At 41.9% G+C, this 19,487-nt stretch overlaps 1 protein-coding gene across 4 annotated transcripts in view; it reads right to left on the reverse strand.

Moving 5' to 3' along the window:
* The window catches only part of PAM (peptidylglycine alpha-amidating monooxygenase), a 166,660-nt gene that overhangs the window by 124,726 nt on the left and 22,447 nt on the right, over nucleotides 1-19,487 (reverse strand). For all 4 annotated transcript variants that reach the window (XM_006022903.2, XM_006022900.2, XM_006022899.2 and 1 more), the window contains exon 3: nucleotides 12,944-13,001. In XM_006022903.2, the coding sequence (XP_006022965.1) occupies nucleotides 12,944-13,001 (58 nt within the window). The remainder of the gene's footprint in view (nucleotides 1-12,943; nucleotides 13,002-19,487) is intronic.

Raw genomic sequence — 19,487 nt, forward strand, 5'->3', positions numbered from 1 at the left:
TAGCCGCCCTGACTGTGAAGTAGCGCCTCCTGATGTCTAGTCTGAATCTACCCTCTACCAGCTTGTGACCGTTATTTCTAGTCACTCCTGGTAGTGCTCGGGGGAACAGGGACTCCCCCAATGCCTGCTGGTCCCCCCTGACCAGTTTGTAACAGGCCACTAGATCCCCCCTCAGCCTTCTCTTGTGGAGGCTGAGCAGGTTCAGGTCCCTTAACCTCTCCTCGTAGGGCCTGCCCTGCTGACCCCTAATCATATGGGTGGCCCTCCTCTGAACCCTCTCAATGTTGTCCTCATCCCTCCTGAAGTGCAGCGTCCAGAACTGGAGACAGTACTCCAACTGCAGCCTGACCAGTGCTGCGTAGAGGGGGAGGATCACCTCCTTGGACCTGCCTGAGATGCATCTGTGGATGCATGACAAGGTATGGTTGGCCTTCCTGACTGCGTCCCCACACTGTTGGCCCATGTTCATTTTGGCATCAATAATGACTCCAAGATTCTTTTCTGCCTCTGCACTGACAAGAAGGGAGCTCCCCAGCCTGTAGGTATGCTGCTGGTTCTTGCTCCCCAGGTGCAGCACCTTGCACTTGTCAGTGTTGAAACCCATCCTGTTCTCATCCGCCCACCCCTGTAACCTGTCTAGGTCCGATTGCAGTCTATTCCTCCCTTCTAGTGTGCTCACATCCCCCCACATCTTAGTATCGTCAACAAATTTGAACAGGGTGCTTTTTACCCCCTCGTCCAAGTCACTGATGAAGATGTTGAACAGCGTGGGTCTGAGGACCAAGCCCTGGGTACCCCACTACCTATATCCCTCCAGGTCAAAAATGACCCATCCACCACCACTCTCTGGGTGTGGCCCTCCAGCCAGTTAGCAACCCATTTGACTGTGTAGGTGCTGATGCCACAGTCCCCTAGTTTTTTAATGAGAATGCGGTTAGAGACAGTGTCAAATGCCTTCCTGAAGTCCAGAAAGACTATGTCCACTGCTACCCCTACATCTAAGGATTTTGTGACCTGGTCATAGAAGGCCACCAGGTTGGTCTGACAGGACCTGCCTCTAATGAACCCATGTTGGTTGCCCCTAAGTATAACCTCCCCTGCTGGCCCCTCGTGGACATGAGCCAGGATAATTCTCTCAAAAAGCTTACCCAGGATCAAGGTAAGACTAACTGGGCTATAGTTTCCTGGGTCCTCCTTCCTCCCTTTTTTGAAAATGGGAACCACATTGGCCCTTTTCCAGTCCTCTGGCACCACACCAAGAGTGCTTGTAAAGCCGTGCCAGGGGTCCGCAATGACCTCTGCTAATTCCCTCAGCACTCTGGGGTGCAGGTCGTCAGGACCAGCTGATATAAATACGTCCAGTCCCTCCAAAAGTTCCCTGACTAGATCCTCACTGACCCTAGGCCTGGGTGCACCTCCCCTGGGGCCTGTGGGGGTCCCGGCAGACAGGCTGATCTGGTCCCTGCTCAGGAAAATGGAGGCAAAGAAATCGTTAAATAGGTTAGACTTATCGTCTGGTGCGACAACCAGATTTCCTAGCATGTCTTGCAGAGGCCCCACATTACCCAGTACCTTCTTTTTGCCCCCTATGTATTTAAAAAAGGACTTGTTGTCCTTGATCCGGGTAGCTAGTCCCAGTTCCATCTCCACCTTGGCCTTCCTGACTGCCCCCCTGCAGCCCCGAGCAACTGAATGCCCCTTTTATTCTGAATGCAATGTCAGTCAGTGGTACTGAAAATACAGATGAGCTTTGTCCATATGACTGGCTTTAGGAAGTACGTTTCTGCTTTTGAGAACAGTTCTAAATAACTTTATATGAAAAAAATATATTGTGCTTCAGAATATTAGTAGATGTAGCGGGACCCATCTTCTAAAAGCAAGACTCTTTAACTGCTCAAAGTTTTATAGTCCCTCTAAAGTTACTCCCACATTTATACAAAGCCAACAAAGAGATAGCTAACACTGAATGACATGCTGATAGGTACCAGCACATAATGCAAGATATCATACATCCTGCTGGGTCACAAATGAATGAAAAGTTCACCCTAAATACTCCAAAAAACACACACCACAACTAACCATCCTATCTCCAAAGGTACACATATTGGCAGATAGTGTTGCCAGCAGAGCTTTGGCTTGTTCGACCATTAGATGCTGTTCCAAAAAGAAGGATTGGTAGAAAGATATGGGATCTACCTGATGAAGAGAGGGTAGAGAATTTTCACAGACAGACTTGCTAACCTAGTGAGGAGGGCTTTAAACTAGGTTTACCTGGGGATGGATATCGAAGTCCTGAGGTAAGTAGGGAAGCGGGTGACCTGGAGGAAGCGCAAGCAGGAGGGGCAACAGGGGAGGCGATCTCATTCTTCATGAAAAAGTAGGGCAATCGTCTAGTTACCTCAGGTATCTATACACAAATGCACAGAGCCTGGAAAACAAGGAGAACAACTGGAAGTCTTCACACAGTCACAGAACTATGACATGAGTGGAACAACAGACACTTGGTGGGATAGCTTGCAAGACTGCATGCAATACTGTCATGAATGTGTGTAAACTGTTCAGGAAGGATAGACAGGGGAGAGGAGTTGTTTTTTATGTAAAACAGCTGTATGACTGATCAGACCTCCAGTCTGAAACTGGAGACAGGCCTGTTGAAAGTCTCTGGGTTAGGGTCAGAGGGGAAAGCAACAAGAGTGATGTTGTGGTGGGTGTCTGCTATAGCCCACCAGACCAGGAGGATGAGGTGGATGAGGCAGCCAGCAAACAGCCAGCAGAAATCTCCAGATCACAGGCCTGGCTCTCATGGGGGACTTCAATGGGGAGGGCAATACTGCAGTACACAGGCAATCCAGGAAGCTTTTGGAGAGTGTTGGAGACAACTTCCTGGTGCAAATGTTGGAGAGGCCAACTAAGGGCCATCCTCTCCTTGATATGCTGCTCACAAACAGGGAAGAATTGGTGGGGAACATAGAAATGGATGGCAACTTGGGCAGCAGAGATCATGAGATGATTGAGTTAAGGATCCTGAGGAAAGGAAGGATGGACAGCAGCAGAGTAATCACCTTGGACTTCAGAAATGCAGACTCCAACTTGCTCAGGGAACTGATGGGCAGGATCCCCTGGAAGGTCAGTCTGAGGGGGAAACGAGTCCAGGAGAGCTGGCTGCATTTTAAATAAATTTCACTGAGGGTGCAGGAATTAACCATCCCGATGCACAAGAAGAGTAGCAAGTATAACAGAAAACCAGCTTGGCTTAGCAGGGAACTTTTCAGTGAGCTAAAACTAAAAAATGGAAATTTACAAGAAGTGTAAAACTTGGACAAATGACTAGGGAGGAGTATAAGAGTATTGCTCAGGCATGCAGGGATGAAATTAGGAAGGTGAAAGCCTAACCGGAGTTGCAGCAAACAAGGGATGTGAAGGGTAACAAGGAGGGTTTCTAGAAGTATGTCACCAACAAGAAAAAGATTAGGGAAAGTGTGGGTCTTTTACTGAATGGGGGAGACAACCTAATCACAGATGATGCAGAAAAGGCTGAAGTACTCAATACCATTTTTACCTCAGTCTTTACAAGCCAGGTCAGCTCCCAGACTACTGCACCTGGCAGCACAGTTTGGGGAGGAGGTGAGCAGCTAACAGTGGCAAAAACAGGCTAGGGACTATTTAGAAAAGCTGGACATATACAAGTCCATGGGGCTAGATGCAGTGGTTCCGAAGGTGCTGAGGGAGTTGACAGATGTGACTGCAGAGCCGCTGGCCATTATTTTTGAAAACTCACGGCAGTCAGGAGAGGTCCTGGATTATTGGAAAAGGCCAATACAGTGCCCATCTTTAAGAAAGGGAAGAAGGGAGGATCTAGGGAACTACAAACTAGTCAGGCTCACCTTAGTCCCTGGAAAGATCATGAAGCAGATCCTCAAGGAATTAATTTCTAAGCACTTGGAGAAGACGAAGGTTATTAGAAACAGTCAGCATGGGTTCACCAAGAGCAAGTCATGCCTGACCAACCTGATTGTGTTCTATGATGAGATAACTGGCTCTGTGGAAGTGGGGAGAGCAGTGGACATGATATACCTTGTCTTTAGCAAGGCTTTTGATACCATCTCCCACAGCAAGCTAAGCAAGCAAGCTAAGCAAGTATGGATTGGATGAATGGACTGCAAAGTAGACTGAAAACTGGCTGGATCACTAGTCTCAAAGGGTAGCAATCAATGGTTCAATGTCTAGCTGTCAGCTGGTATCAAGTGGAGTGCCCCAGGGGTTGGATGGTCCTGAGGCTGGTTTTGTTCAATATCTTCATCAACAACCTGGAAGATGGCATGAAGTGCACCCTCAGCAAGTCTGCAGGTGACACCAAGCTGTGGGGAGCAGTACATATGCTGGAGGGTAAGGCTAGGATTCAGAGAGACCTCAACAAATTGGAGGATTGGACCAAAAGAAATCTCATGAGGTTCAATAAGGACGAGTGCAAAATCCTGCATAGGTGAGGAACCAACAGGCTAAGCAGAAGCTCTACAGGAAAGTATCTGACGGTTACAGCAGACAATAAGCTGAATATGAGCCAACAGTGTGCCCTTGTTGTGCAGAAGGCTAATGACATACTGGGCTGCATTAGTAGAAGCATTGCCAGCATATCGAGGGAAGTGATTATTCCCCTCTATTCAGCACTGGTAAGGCCACATCTGGAGTACTGTGTCCAGTTTTGAGGCCCCCACTACAGAAAGGATGTGGACAAATTGGAGAGAGTCTAGCAGAGGGCAACAAAAATAGTTAGTGGGCTGGGGCACATGACTCCTGAGGTGAGGCTGAATGAATTGGACGTATTTAGTCTAGAGAAGAAAAGACAAAGGGAGGATTTAATAACAGTATTCAGCTACCTGAAGGGTGGTTATAAAAGATGGAACTAGACTATTCTCAGTGGTGGTAAATGACAGAACAAGGAGCAATGGTCCCAGGCTGCAGCAAGGGAAGTTTAGCTTGGATATTAGAAAACTCTCTCTCACTAGAAAGGTAGTAAAGCACTGGAACAGGTTACCCAGAAAGGCTGTGGAATCTCCATCCTTGGAGGTTTTTAAGACCAGGCTAGACAAAACCTTGGCTGGGATGACCTAGTTGGCGGTGGTCCTACTTTGAGCAGGGGGTTGGACTAGATGACCTCCTGAGGTCCCTTCCAACCTTCGTTTTCTATGATTTGATAATTCTGTAGTTGTCACCTAAATATTGCTCTGGCACATACCAAAAAGTAGAAAACAAAGCAAGGAAGAAATAAAAGCAAAAAGCTGTCAAATGAATTGCAAGTAATGAACAAATTAAAGAGTTAAAATCAAATTGCTTTCTTAAAATTTTCAGTTTTAAAGCTGTTCTGTGTTATCAGTAACAGCAGCAGCACTTTTTTGAGAATTAAATATCCTTTTTAACCTGATAGAAGCAAAATATACTAACCTTTAATTTAATGTTGTGAAATGAAGTAATGAGCAACATTCAGATGATTGCCTATTTTATGTGTGGGTAATATATTATGTACTCGGTTGCTCAGCTTCCTAAGAGGAAAAAAAAATCTAAAGCGCCATAAATTTAACCCACTGTCTCATACAAAACCCAATATGAGAGGAGCTACAGGACAGAGAGACAACAGCTGACAGCAAGTCCCCACTGTGGAGTCCCTCCTTTTGAGATGTGTGCATGGGGCCAACAAAGCTTTGTTTAATATTTCAAAAGAACATTTAGATAGTTTAGTTATATTTATACATTGCAAAACAAAGCTATAAAGCAATCAGAAAAGGCATCACTGTCAGGAGGATCAATTCTAAAATGACAGCTGGAGTTTTACAATTCCCTCAGGATGCCAAAAAATGCTCAAAAAAAACCCACAACAAAACCCCCCCAAACCATTTTGTAATGAGTTTCATGAGCTGTGATACTTAAGCTGGCAGCACAACAGAACTAAAACACTCCAGAACATGATGCAAGAGGTATAATATTTAATAATGATTTTTTTTTCCACAGGGAAAATATTTTCATCTTCTAGAAAAGGAAAGGCAGTGTCAGCTCTGAAACTGTCAAGTTAAACTATTTCTCATAAGTAGGGATTACCGCATTAATATATAAATTACTAGATTAGGTTGAAAAACCTGACTAACAATTTGCCTTCCTCACCCAGGCTTGCTTTTCCTATACTTGCCTCTGACATCTATTTTTTTCCATAATTTACTCCTTACTATCTACCCATATTAGAAGATTGCGTGTATACAAGCTACACTCCATGTCATGTTTGCCCTTAATCACACTATTTATGGTTTTAATAAGAAGCTAAAAACCTCTATTTTCAGTAATGGTAAAACCAGTCTCTCAGAACATTTATTTTACATAAAAGTATGTTCCAACACATTCTGGTAGAATATACCAGCTGTACATTCTAGTCACAGGACTGCATTTAAATTTTAGGTAAGACCTTGGTACACATTTAAAGAACTTCAGAGAAACCAGATTAGCTATCTGTTTTACTTCTTAAAAATGATTATATCCATTTTATATGAATCATATAGGAGATGAGGATAAATTAAGCATATTAAATTAATTTATCAAAACTTCAGATAATTTATCTGCTGGAGAAAGGGATATGCTCTTGTCCTAAGTATCTTGTTAGCACAAGCAACAATCATTAATATCCCATCTTCTGGGTGCCCAGTTTTTTAATGTACTCAAACTCACTGTGATAAGCAAGGACTCAAAGTCTGTGTGTAAAGCCAGCCAGGCACCTAGGAATGCACACCAAACTGGTATTTTCAAAGAAACCTAAAGGCATTAACCCCATCGAAGTACAATGGGACTTGGGTGCCTTATTCCCTTCAAATCCTTTCAAAACCCCATTTTAGAGTCCTTTACAACATGACCTAATTACAATATTGCAAAGAATATTTCCAGAAAATATTAAGAAGGGTAACAGTGTTTTATATTGCAGCCTTCCACAAAAAGTTGTTTTTGTATATAAACCAATTTCTGTATTGCCCTGTACATTTTTTTCCAAAGTAATCTCACTCAAACCTGAGAAAAGTTATAAAAATACCACTTGATTTTGCCCATGAAGTAAACCAAGCTGAAAAGACAAGTTGTACTGTAATGTTATAGCAAACCAACCTAATTTAATTTTCACCTGTGGTGCCTATATATTTGGTATTTTTTAATTGTGCTCTCCTATCCAGGAATGACACCAAGTTTATTTGTATGCTAAATCCTATGGAGGTTTCAAACATATAGCCAGTTAGTTTAAATTGATCCAAGAGTGCCCAATGCCTCACCCATGGAATTGTCTAAATTACTTCTCTTTTTCCAGCACATCATTTGTCTTGCATCCAATCCTACAACTTCTTTCAGTGTGCACCCTAAGCAACAAGGCTATGGGACATTCTCAAGCAATAGGTCCATGTTTATAGAGTTTGTTGCTTCCAGACCAAAGATGTATTTAGAAGCATAGATAGCTATTGTGACTAAGTACTCTTCTGCTTGATATCCTTGAAATCCTGGAAATTTAGATGAATGTGAATATTAATGCATGTCTAATGCTGGAGATGCATTGTTTTTCCTCCTCAGGTCTAAAGTGTTAGTGAACCTATGTAAGCTACGTGTAGAGTGTGTACCCCCATACCCCAATGTATGGGACAAATTGTCAAGACATGACAAATAAATCCCCAATAATGATAACAACTCCAGTGGGGAAAAAAATGTATCATGTGATTACTGGGATGGCTTCCTCAGGCTCATCACCACCAGATTTAGAGTTTGGAAAGGAAATTCACTCCCTGCCTGCATCCGCAGGTTTGACTGGCAGGGCCCTTGGATATTTTGTGCCTTCCTCTCCAGCATGGGGCCTTGTTAGTTTGCTGGGATTAACTGGGTACCTGCCACTGGAAGGGGTTGGGCAACTTGTGGAATTTTGGGCTCTCCTTTTTGCTATCTGGGATGCACTTTTTTTTCTTGAGGACTGAGTTAAATACTTGATTGAACTAAAGTCTGATATAAGGTATTTGTGTGAACTGAATGAGTTACAGCATACAGGAGATAACCCTACACAGCCTATCAAGTGCTTTCCAGCCTTAATTTCTATGAAACTATGGTTTTAAAGCGAAGGGATGTCACAATAAAAATACTGAATGTTATAACTAATAAATAATAATGTTCTTTTAAAAAGTTAATCCAGAGTTCTTAATTTTACTCTTACCGTATTCTGTTTGCAAACATGACAACAGCTCAAAAAATAGCACACAACATGATTTTCCGCCCACAAATTCTGCTTAGTCCATTACCATAAAATAATTCTGCACTAAAGAAAGACCTTTTGTTTCGACATTTTTCTCGCTATAGCTTAATAGCAAAATTATGATCAACTCTTGGACAGGACAGACAATGTGTCATTTAGGTGGACTCTTTAACTTGGTTTCTAAGTGTTTTAAGCTGCTGTTGCCACTTTAAGCAAGAAATGAAATTTCTGAAGGAGGTCATAAATATGAAATATGATGATCTTCATTGCATTACCCAAGACCCGTAGAAAATGGAATGCAAGTGAGATACAAAAGGCTAGACTTTATGAAAGGTAAAATTAAAGGTTAGGTCACTGATGTGCTGAGACCATTACCTACCATGCTGACTCATTTTCTATCTTGTTTATTTGTATTCCCCCATCAAATCTGATGTCTCTTTTTATATTTAGACTGCAGGGTGCTTGAGAAAGGAACAGTAATTTTTTGTGCCATCTCCTATCAGTATGATTCTAATCCACAACTAGAACTCTAAGGAATGATTGTCAATATATCATCAATAATAGTACTAATATTATTATATTAATGTTGATTGGGCCTACTGAAATCATATTTCTTAGAAAATATTTTTATAATTAAGATCACTACATTAAACTAGAATATCAGGGGAAAATAAGATGTTCATCATGTCTGCAGGCCCATTTCCACTACTCTTCCCAGCTAGGCATGTTCTTATCTCCATTCCCATGTTTTCTCAGTCTTCTAAAATAGCAATAGGTACCAAAAAAAATATTAAAAACAGGAAGATCAGATTATGAAAATGTAGACACTAGCAAGTGACGCTGGACACGCACAATACCTGCTGCTACTTTCAGCTATTTGGTATTTTAGTTGGTAATCTCCCCTTAAATTCTTACAAGAATGAATATTTATAGACTGAATGTCACACTCATATATATCAAGCTGCAGAAGAGGGTACCAGTTTAACTATACCAAAGATTAGGAATTTATTATTTTCTATTTTGAGCTGAAGATATACAGAAATAGATATAACACTCTATTTAAATAGTTCATTCTGATAATATGATGTAATGCCTTGTAACATTTACAGATGTATGCATGCACTTTACAAGGTGCTGAATCATAGCCTATTTGAAAGGCATCTCTTTACTTCAATGAACTTTAGACTGGATTTTAAGTGGATTTTGGCTTGGCGACTTTGTCATCTATCCTGAGATACTAAGGGAATGAAGAAGGGAGATCCAAGGATGGCTGGCCTCCATAACTGCATTCCAACCACACCTCAACTGCTAAAGTCCTAGACATAAGTGGTATATGAGAGCAGGAAAACACCATTTTTCAGAGAAAGACACAACGTGACAGTTGCATCTAATTTCTGGCATGCATCCCTACCCAAAGACCTCTTAATTATTAATACGAGGAACTGTGGGGGAACAAGATGGTGCTGAAAGGGTGTCTAGTTGATCCTGTGTCTAATTTAACTATTTAAGTAATTATCTTATTAATTTAACAAGAACTTTATATGGCTGGACCTGATTTTTGTTTTTTAGACAGCTTTTTTCCTTTCTCAAACAAAATTATCTTAGATCATATAACTGAATTCATTTATAAGAAATGAGCTAAAAATGACCAGGATAAATTAACCTTCACTACTTAATGGGTTAACACAGGCATCCAGATGCACTTAATTCAGTCAAGTTAATGTTACCTAACAATGAGCATGTTTAAACATGCATTACCATGGTAACAAACCTGCAGTGTTCAGGAGTCATGTATGAAAAAAAAGCAATAAATCATGTAATTAGTTCCATCTGTATTTCTGAATGTAATAGGCTCCATCTAATTTGTATAGCGCAATGTGAAAGATAAGGGCTTACCATCAGTCAGGAAGAAAAAGACACATTTATTTACTGGTCAGCCATGTGAGTGAAAGTAAGGGGATGAAGATGACAGTCAAATTTCTTGGCTGAGTGGTTTGCTGTCAGATTCAATTCTTCCGAGTGTCTGTAGGACACCCTTTAGATATCACTACAGTTCAGTAGTCAAAAGCAGATTGTATCAATGCCAGCACTATTCAGGGACTCAAAGCCCCTATCTGGCATGGCTCTTTATCCATAAAACAACATTTGAGGATACTAAAAAAAAAAAAAATCGTATTTTTTCAAAAATGCATATAATAGAAATGTTCCCATTTCATTTTAAAATAGTTTCCCTCACCCAATTCACCTTATAGACATTAAATTACAATGCAGTCCTGGTTGAAATACCAATCAGGTTCAAACATCAAATTTGATATTTTGATCCTAAACCAAGAATGCCATACATAAACAAGACAGTACTAAGTGATTATTTATGTCTTGCTATTCATTTCTAATATAAGGAAAAAGTGCTGATGATTTAAAAACACCACACACAGTTCTTCTGCATCTCTATAAATTTCCAGACAGCACTTGGAATGGTAGGATCCAGAAAATACATTAAAAGGCCCTTGATTTATATGTGCAGGTCTTGTGAAGCTGGAGGTTCTGTAACTTCCAGTACTCAAAAATGTAGTCAGCAGCTCATTCAAATGTATACTAGAATGATATGCACTTGTAATATGCATCTTATGGACTATCTAACTGTAAAAGTTAATTTAATCTGTACAGATGTACATTCTTAAATAATGACAAAGTCACTGTTCACTTACCATACTGGAAAAAATAGTAGTAATAGAAAAAAAGAAAGAAAAATTATCTTATTTCTCTTGTTAAAAAAAAGCAAAACAAAACAATTACAGCACAAACTTCCCCACTGAACTTTCTCCCCTGAACGGAAGCTGTGATTTGCTATACTGGTATTTTATACCACGGACCATTTCACACAGTTCGACATTTTTCATGTTTATTGTGTTTCATAAGCACATGCACATGTGCTTAGCCTTTCCCATAGAGGTATATATTGGTGAATGAACTCCTGTTGTTTAATGGGCAATGTCCCTAGGACATCTGCTCTAGCAAGAGCTGTGAAACAGTACATCAAGTAACTACTGGACCAGCATCTCTTCTAGAAGCAGGGACTGAATTAGTCCTTCTGTCATGCACAGAAATATCCTCAAAGTACTAGGAGATAACCAGAAACCACATGTGAGGATGAGGTTGTAAGAAACTATCTCCTCTCCAGCCTAATAATAGGTGACAGAACTAACATTAAAGAAAGAGGAAGACATTTTAAAGTAAAAGAAAACAGACCATGTCTGTGGAGGCAAGAGTCACAGAAATGCAAGCGTCAGAGATACCAGTATAATTCAAGGCAATAGGAACATCACTATGCTGTCACCACTTCACAAAGCCCTGATGAATCATTCTAAATAGCAAATCTTGGAATTCTTAATTCACCGAAGTCCAGCTGTAATAATTATATGTTATGGAACAAGTAGAACAAAAGTTAGTTTCGCATCCAGGAGAAACACAGCTATCTAAAAGCTACCCTTCCTTCTCTTTCCAGATATGAAGATGTTTCTCTGGATTTTCCACTAACACCTTACATGATTCACTCCTGAAGTATTTAGTACTTCAGTTGAAATTCACTGAAGTACTAAATATAAATTGTGCATAAATAAAGTTTGGTATATAGTTTTTCAGTTGCACAGAAACAGCAGAGTTTACTACATGACCTGTATGGTAAGAAATAGTTTATCAAAGAACGAACTACATTCATAATCCTTTCAAGCTCAAATCTCACAGCCAAAAGATAATTCAAGTCAGCAGCTGCTTCACTTACTCAAGCCTCAAGAAAAATCTACTTGATTTTTATTATTGCTATGATTGTTGCAACAGTACAGTGTAAAAATGTAAGCATACTGTTCTATTCCAGATCTAACTACCAGTTCTTGCAAACCAGTCAACACAGATGTATATTTTTTTTAATATCCCAGCAGTAAATAATTATACGCATTTAAAAGCCACCATCTCAGAACGTGCCCCAAGGCATACAGGGATAATGGGAAGTGGATAAAATACAGATGGTCTACCTTTACCTCTGTTCTTCTTTCCAGCCATATACCATGGTGAAACCAACTTCAGTTAAATAAACTATTTGCAAGTCTTCTCTTTCTTACTAAACAGCTAAATGCTTGCAAGTAAAATGGAACAAAACTGAAGGTGTCCAGAAGAGGCACTGAACACATAGTGCTTACTTTACTCATCTACTTCTTTGATCTAAACATCGAGAAACTCTTGCAGTACATTCTGTCATTTACCCATCACATCATCCAGGCCAGAATATATATATTTTGCAGAAAGGTAAGATCTTACTGTGCCCATTGTTGATTGTAAGTGCAAAGGATTTACAGCCTGTACTGGCAGGTAAATAAACAGTCTGTTCACTGAAGCGGAATTAAGTATCCAACTGCAGACAGAAAGCCAATACTTTACAAATGGGACTGCTCAGTATTGGCTGCTATAGGCATCTGCATGCAGCTCCTTAGCTACTATTGCTCATGAATCTCTCCAGCTACAGTTTGTTATCTCGACTCTAAGTAGCTCTCTCCAGTTTGTTTCTGCATTAGGCATGATGAATGCATTTTAGAAACTCTGACAGTAAAAGATTAGGCTTACATGAGTCAAAGAAACTGTTGAGTAATTTCACAAGGGCTTGATCAGATTTTCCATTCAACTAATACTCACCTACATAGGCTTCCTCATCCACTGGCAGACGTAATGACATGCAGAGGTAGGTATCAGACTATTAAGGAAACAAAGAACAAAATTATCTTAAAATTGAATATTACCGGAACAGGGGGAAAAAAACTAACAACGCTCTATCTATTTTTTTAAATTATTTTTACTAAGCTCCAATGGCACGCTAAGAAAAAAAATTAAAAAGAAGATAGGTAGTTACCCTAAATTGGCTCCACATAAACCTGACTGTTAAAATTATTCACCAGGGCTACCCAAAAGCCTTAAGGATTTAAAGAAGTGCATGCCTCTGTCATTTCCCTGATAAACCACTGCACAAATCAAAGGAACACACTAAATGAAGTGGCACTTTCTTGGCCTTTTTCTTCCTCTTTGACTATAATATACTATTCTCTTAAAATTTTAATCTTTCTGTATGTCAGAAATCAATAGCAATTCATTACTAAACACATTTCTACCTGAATCAGTAATTCTTCCCTCGTTTCTAGATTTAAATGGTGTACTCGAGCCATAAAGCATATAAATATTGAAAATGTGTGCTATAGTAGCAGCAATCTTAAAATTACCTGCACCCAACTCCAATTAGTATTGTTGGGAATTATGCCAGGAAGTCAAGAGAAGAATATGCCCCTAACAAAATCCAATGCAAGAGAACAGAATCAATACAGAGCATAATTTGCGGTTGTCCTTGGTTATTAATTGTACAGAACCATCCCATTCCAAGAGCAGTTAGATGACTAGTCCCTTGAGACACAATAGTAGGAAGGCAGCCAGCACAAACCATTTTCAGATTGCTACTGCCACTTTTGTTGCCCTAAAATCTGTTTCAGTTTAAAATGCCAATCACTGGGTGATTAGCAGCTAAAGTACTCAAACGACTCATGATCAAGTTCTGTCAGCGACTTTTACCTCTGTATCCAGCTTTGGTCATGCTGCTGAGGATGCCAAGAATAAATCATATGAAGTTACTGGGAGCAAAAAGCCAGAGAAGGAGCAATGCTACAGCAATTTAGACTCTAAAACTCTGATATTTCCAAAACAGCAACAGACAAGGTCCCCCCAAGATGGAGGAAAGGGCAGATAGGCAGACAGGCATGCATAGGTTTGCAGAACCTGTTGTTTGTACTGGGAATTTACCTGGGTTTCAAGGTAATCCAAAGAACACTGGATGATTTCAGAACTCTGCCAGTACAGTAATTCTGGAGACCCATTGGTGAAATTAGCAACAATCTACCACTTTAACATGTGGGATACATTTATTGTGCGGCAAAACAGAATGTATGGTAACCTGCCTTGCATTCAAGGCAGATCCCTGCTGCTGAATGTGGGACAGGCTCCATAAAAGTAAGTGCTCCATAAAAGTCCAGGGAAGAGGTGAGGAATCAACGGTAACACTGCCCTCCTAGGACAGCTTAGTCATGAGACTGTATAATGTACGAGTTGTAGAGGTCCCCCGATACATCAGTCCGATATCGGACCAGTACCAACATAAGGAAGATTGGTTCTATCAGAAATCGGCCTGATGGGGCCAATAATTTGGCCGATAAATGCATAGCACTCAGGGAGCGAAGAGTACAGCCAGCATCATGGAGAGCTGCCTTCAGCGGGTAAGTCTGGTATGGTGGAAGGAGAGGAGGGAGGGAAGGGGTGTGGGGGGAGGCAGATCAATGCCCTCTGTGGTGAGGGACGGAGGAGGCAGGGGCAGGTGCTGCCCAGCTGGGGCAGGGCTTGTGGGGGAGCAGTTCTGGCTGCTGCTTGCACCCTGAAAGGGCATGGCAGGGGGAAGGAAGGGATGTGTGCCCTCAAATCTGCATGGGGTGGGACGGGCAGGCTGCAGCTGGAGTTGCACAGGGCTCTTCTCACTGGGAACTAGGCCTGGAGCAGGCACCAGCAGCACTGGGAGAGGGGCTGCAGCCATCCCAAATTTTGCCGCCTCCGCTCCCAGCACTGCCTCCACCAGCTGCTCAGTGTAGCCCCAGGTCAATGCCCTACCTCCACCCACGCGCCAGGAAGAGCTGGAGCTGTGCTAGGCGGCTGGCATTGGTGGCGCTGGGTGCGGAGCTGTGGCGAAATCTGGGGTGGCTGCAGCCCCCTCCCAGTGCCACCAGTACCTGCTCCGAGCACAGTCCCTGGTGAGAAGAGCCCCGCGCTGATCCAGCTCCAGGCCCCAGCTGCAGCCTGCCCACCCCTCCCTGCACAGAGCCAGGGGCACACGCCCCTCTTGTGCCCTCCCGGGGTGCAAGCAGCAGCAGAAGCTGTCCCTGCCCCCCTGCCAGAAGCCGCGGCTCTGTCCCACCCCAGCTGAGCAGCTCCTGCCCCTGCCCCCTCCCTCCCCAATCGCAGGGGGGCATTGATCTGTCCCCCCATGCTGCTTCCCACCACACAGACTTACCAACTGGAGGCAGCTGTATCAGAAATCGTATCGGTATGGGCTGATATGCCTCCTTAAATATCGGGTATTGGTATCCGCCCCCAAAATCTCTATCAGGGCATCCCTAATGAGTTGCTACTATAGTAAATCAGTGCATTACCAGTTCTTAACCTCCCAGCAGATACAAGTGTGCTTCTGTGAGGTTGGCAACAGCACTTCTGTATTATGTGTCAGATGTGAATAAAGATAGATTTTACAAAGAGCTACTTTATAAAACGAATACATTTCTGTTAGCATTTTAAAATTTCTGTAGCTTTGGAGTGCATTTAAAAGAAGGCAAAAAGTTTAACAGGAGAGGTCACTATTCATTTGTACAGCACCCCCAGATTCTAAAACTAATATAGGCTTCACTGTAGCAATCCCTGCAAACACATATTAAGATAAAGTTTCCATCCTGGATAGATAACAACCTAATTTAGGACAAGAGGCAGCAAGTAAACTTAAAACAATTAGATCGAATTGGGGAGGAAGGACAGGTATAGTGGTGATAAGAACGGGTGGTTACACAGAGCAGAGATGTACATAGTTAGATAAGAAAAAGGTTGGGTTTTTTTGGTCACAGCCGGGAAGAACCAATTCAATTAACATTAGGTGGATTGTGTGTTCTATGTACTTTCATGGGGTTAATAGTGACAATATGACAGCCCTCTTAATAATAATAATAGTAACATTAATAATATCCAGTTCACATTACATTTTTCATTTAATACTTAGTTCAGCGGCATTTTTTTTGCTTTTTAAAATAATGTCAGAAACAAATAGTGTCCAATGTTCCAAAAGTCAACAAGATGTAATGGCTGATTATAAAACCAGACAAATTAAAACAGAATTAAAGCCCAAACCTTTAACGGTGGAGGGTGATTAATCATTGACACAATCTAGTGAGGGAAATAATTAATATTTCATCTCTTTATAATGTTCAAATCAGGACTGAATGGGTACTTAGTTTTAGCTAAGGCACATGTGATAAATTTTAATCCAGCACAAGCTACTGGGTTTCAACACCCGAGTGAGGAAATAACATTCTACAGCAAGTATTCAGAGGCCATTCAGATGATCAGCTGGCTGTTTCTGGTATTCTAGGAAACTAGGAATATTATTAGAAGTTAGGGTGTAAAACCAGGACTGAGACATTGATTTCTCTCTCTTTTTTCCAGTTATTGCTAAGTCCCAATGATGCATCTCCTCCCTAGTATTACAGTATCTTCTACTTTTATCAGTATCCTAGGCCAGTTTTTCATCTCTGCACAATTAAATCAGCCTCCCCACTTTTTCTCGTGCATTCCTTTTTTTACATACAGCCCCTCAACAAAATGCTCTATATCTTAGCACACTGCCGTGAGCTCCTAACTAATCTAGTCTGTCTTAGAAAGTTCAGAGAGTAACCTAATGGAAGAGGGAGAAACAGTAAATGAAATTAAATCAGAGCCATTGGTGTAGGGTCCCATGCTCTTTACTCTGTCAGTTCTAAAGAAATAGCCAAGCCTAAGTTAGAAGGATCATAATAATGTTCAACTTAGCTTTGCTGGTACATAAAGCATTGTTGGGAACTGTCCAGCTTAAAAATGCTGAACAGCACTGAACGCTAATCAGAATTGTGTGAGGCTCTATAGTTTTAAATTATAAAGTTCCATGAAAAAAAAACCCTACTCTTTGCAAATAAAAAGCCACTTCAACTATATATTGGCATGGCCCTTAACATAACCTACAGACAAACTACACACCTGACCTCAGGTTGGCAATATATCTTAAAAGGCAGGCAAACTTTATTTTTGCATGGGTTAAACTTTACTCTGATTCATTATGCAGACAGTTTACCAGACCCCACATCTAGCGTTTAGAAACTTTCATTAAAAATTTAGCTTTCCTTCTCTCTTCCTTAGCAACTTAGCAAAGGACTCAGTTTAGCTCATCACATAGCAGAAATACTTCTCAGCCATTTTTGTACTGCTTCTTGTAACCTAGATCAATTGGTTCATGTCTTCCATATCTCAGCTGCTACCTTTCCATATATGAATAAGCTTTGAAGATAGCACTTTCACTTCATAACATAAAGAAACAGAATACTGTAAAAAAAAATCTCTTAAGGCTTTGTTCCTCTTCACGTCATCCAATGTTTCTCCCCTTCTCCTCTCTCCCAGTTGTCAGTTATGTTGCCCTGCATCAGCTGTCTACGGCCTGTTCTCCAGAAGCAGTGCCTCCAGCAACTGAAGCAGCACTGTTTTACTCTTCAACTGTTTCATTACACTAATAGAAGGCTCTGACCAGCAGAGTTCTTTTGACACAACAAGCCTGCAAATCAGGGGACAAGCAGGTCAGAAATATTTGGAAAATATTTGAAGAAGATTCCTGTATCTCACCATTTTACTGAACTGTTACAATGCAATACTTCACACAGCATGCCTTTATACCCTGAAACCTTTTCCCATTAAACCAGGCTTCCTGCCAAACTATATTCTTCAATGGTAGAAAGGCCAGACAATGAATGAACCCCTATGCAAAAGGAATCAGTTACATTTCTTCCAATTTTTTTCTAACCATTTCCAATGAAAGGTAAAGAAAAGAGGAAGGCACACATCGTTGAGCAAACAACTAGACCAGGCCTTGAAAAATTCTACTGGCACTTTAGGATTTCTGTCTAGAAGAGAAGGCAGGCTTTTCTTTAATTACATAGAAAAGATGAACAAATAATCAAGTCTATCAGATTAAGAGAATACCGGTTTTGGCAGTTTCCCTCCAGTAACTGGTCTCCCACATCCTTCTGCTTGAAAAATCTTATTGTGCGGGCTGGGAGCGATCCGGGGCCCTTTTTTCGCGCCGCGGGCTGTGGCCAGGAGCCCGGACACGCTGGGTCGGAGAAAGCAGGCGACACGCTAGAATTAGGCACAGACGCTTAGACAATTCAAGATTGTTTACTTACACCGTAGATGGTCGCGGTGTAGGCTGGACAGTTTCCCAGGTAAAGCTCCGCTTAAATCCCTATGTTAAGGACTCGGACAAAACTCTGACTCACACGAAGTTGTCGAGGCTCCATGGAACTTTTTTGCGCGCAGGGAAGAGGGATATGTCGAGGATTGCGCTCGGTGACAGGGAGAGGCAAGAGGCTGATCAGACCCCTGTTGCCTTCTTGATATTCACGCTGGGTCCAATAGGCTCCGCAGCGCTTAGAGATCTTCACGAGACGTGAAGTCTCCTCCTCCTGATGTTCGTAGAGTCCTCCAACTTGGGCGGAAACCACTCAAGCCTCTTATACGGCCAGCAAGCCAATCGCTAGCCGCCACATGGGAATAATTTAGAAACAACCAATAGTGGGGGGGCGAATTTAAATACAAATGGCGGGAACTCCTTGCACCGTGCATTTCTGTTCTGCAAAGAAGAAATGTACCCTGCAAAGAAAGCTACAAACGGCGGGAAAATAATTCAGCAGTGCCAAAGTGCACACAAACAAAAATCACACCCTTGGGTTGTGACACTTATGTGAGATACTAATTTCATCATCAACAGTACTCTCCATCCTTTCTACATTTGTCTCCTTGTTTCTCTTCTGTACTCGTATATGATCATGGACATGTGTATATATGCACATGGCCTTCCTCTTTCTGCAGAAATACGTTAAGTTTTACAGAAATAAAAGAAAACAGGAGGTTTTCAGTAGGGCTGTGCGAAGCTTCAGTAGCTGACATGATTCAGAGGAGATTTGGCCTGATTTGGGGATTGAATCTCTGAATCTAAATAGAATCAGGAGACCAATTAAAAGCTCCGAATTGATTTGGAAAAGATTTGGCCAATTCAGAGATTCAGCCATAGACTGAACAGGCAGCTGACAGCTGCCTCCAGCTGGTAAGTCTGTTGGGGCATGAGGGAGGGAAGGATGGGGACTGGGACAAGCTGCCCAGCTGGGGTGGGGGGTGCGGGACTCAGGGAAGGGGTGGGGGAGGCACGGGATGTGGGCGCAGCTTGCTCCGGGTAGAAAGGGGCAAGTGGTAGCATGGCATAGTCTCTGTTCCCAGTGCTGCCGTGCCTGCAACCCATGGCCCCCAGCTGGCTGGCAAGCAGAAGCAGTGCCTGCGCACCACCCCCCCCACCCGCTCGCAAGCAGTG

This window comes from Alligator sinensis, unplaced genomic scaffold, assembly GCF_000455745.1.
Source record: "Alligator sinensis unplaced genomic scaffold, ASM45574v1 scaffold575_1, whole genome shotgun sequence".
Lineage (NCBI taxonomy): Eukaryota > Metazoa > Chordata > Crocodylia > Alligatoridae > Alligator > Alligator sinensis.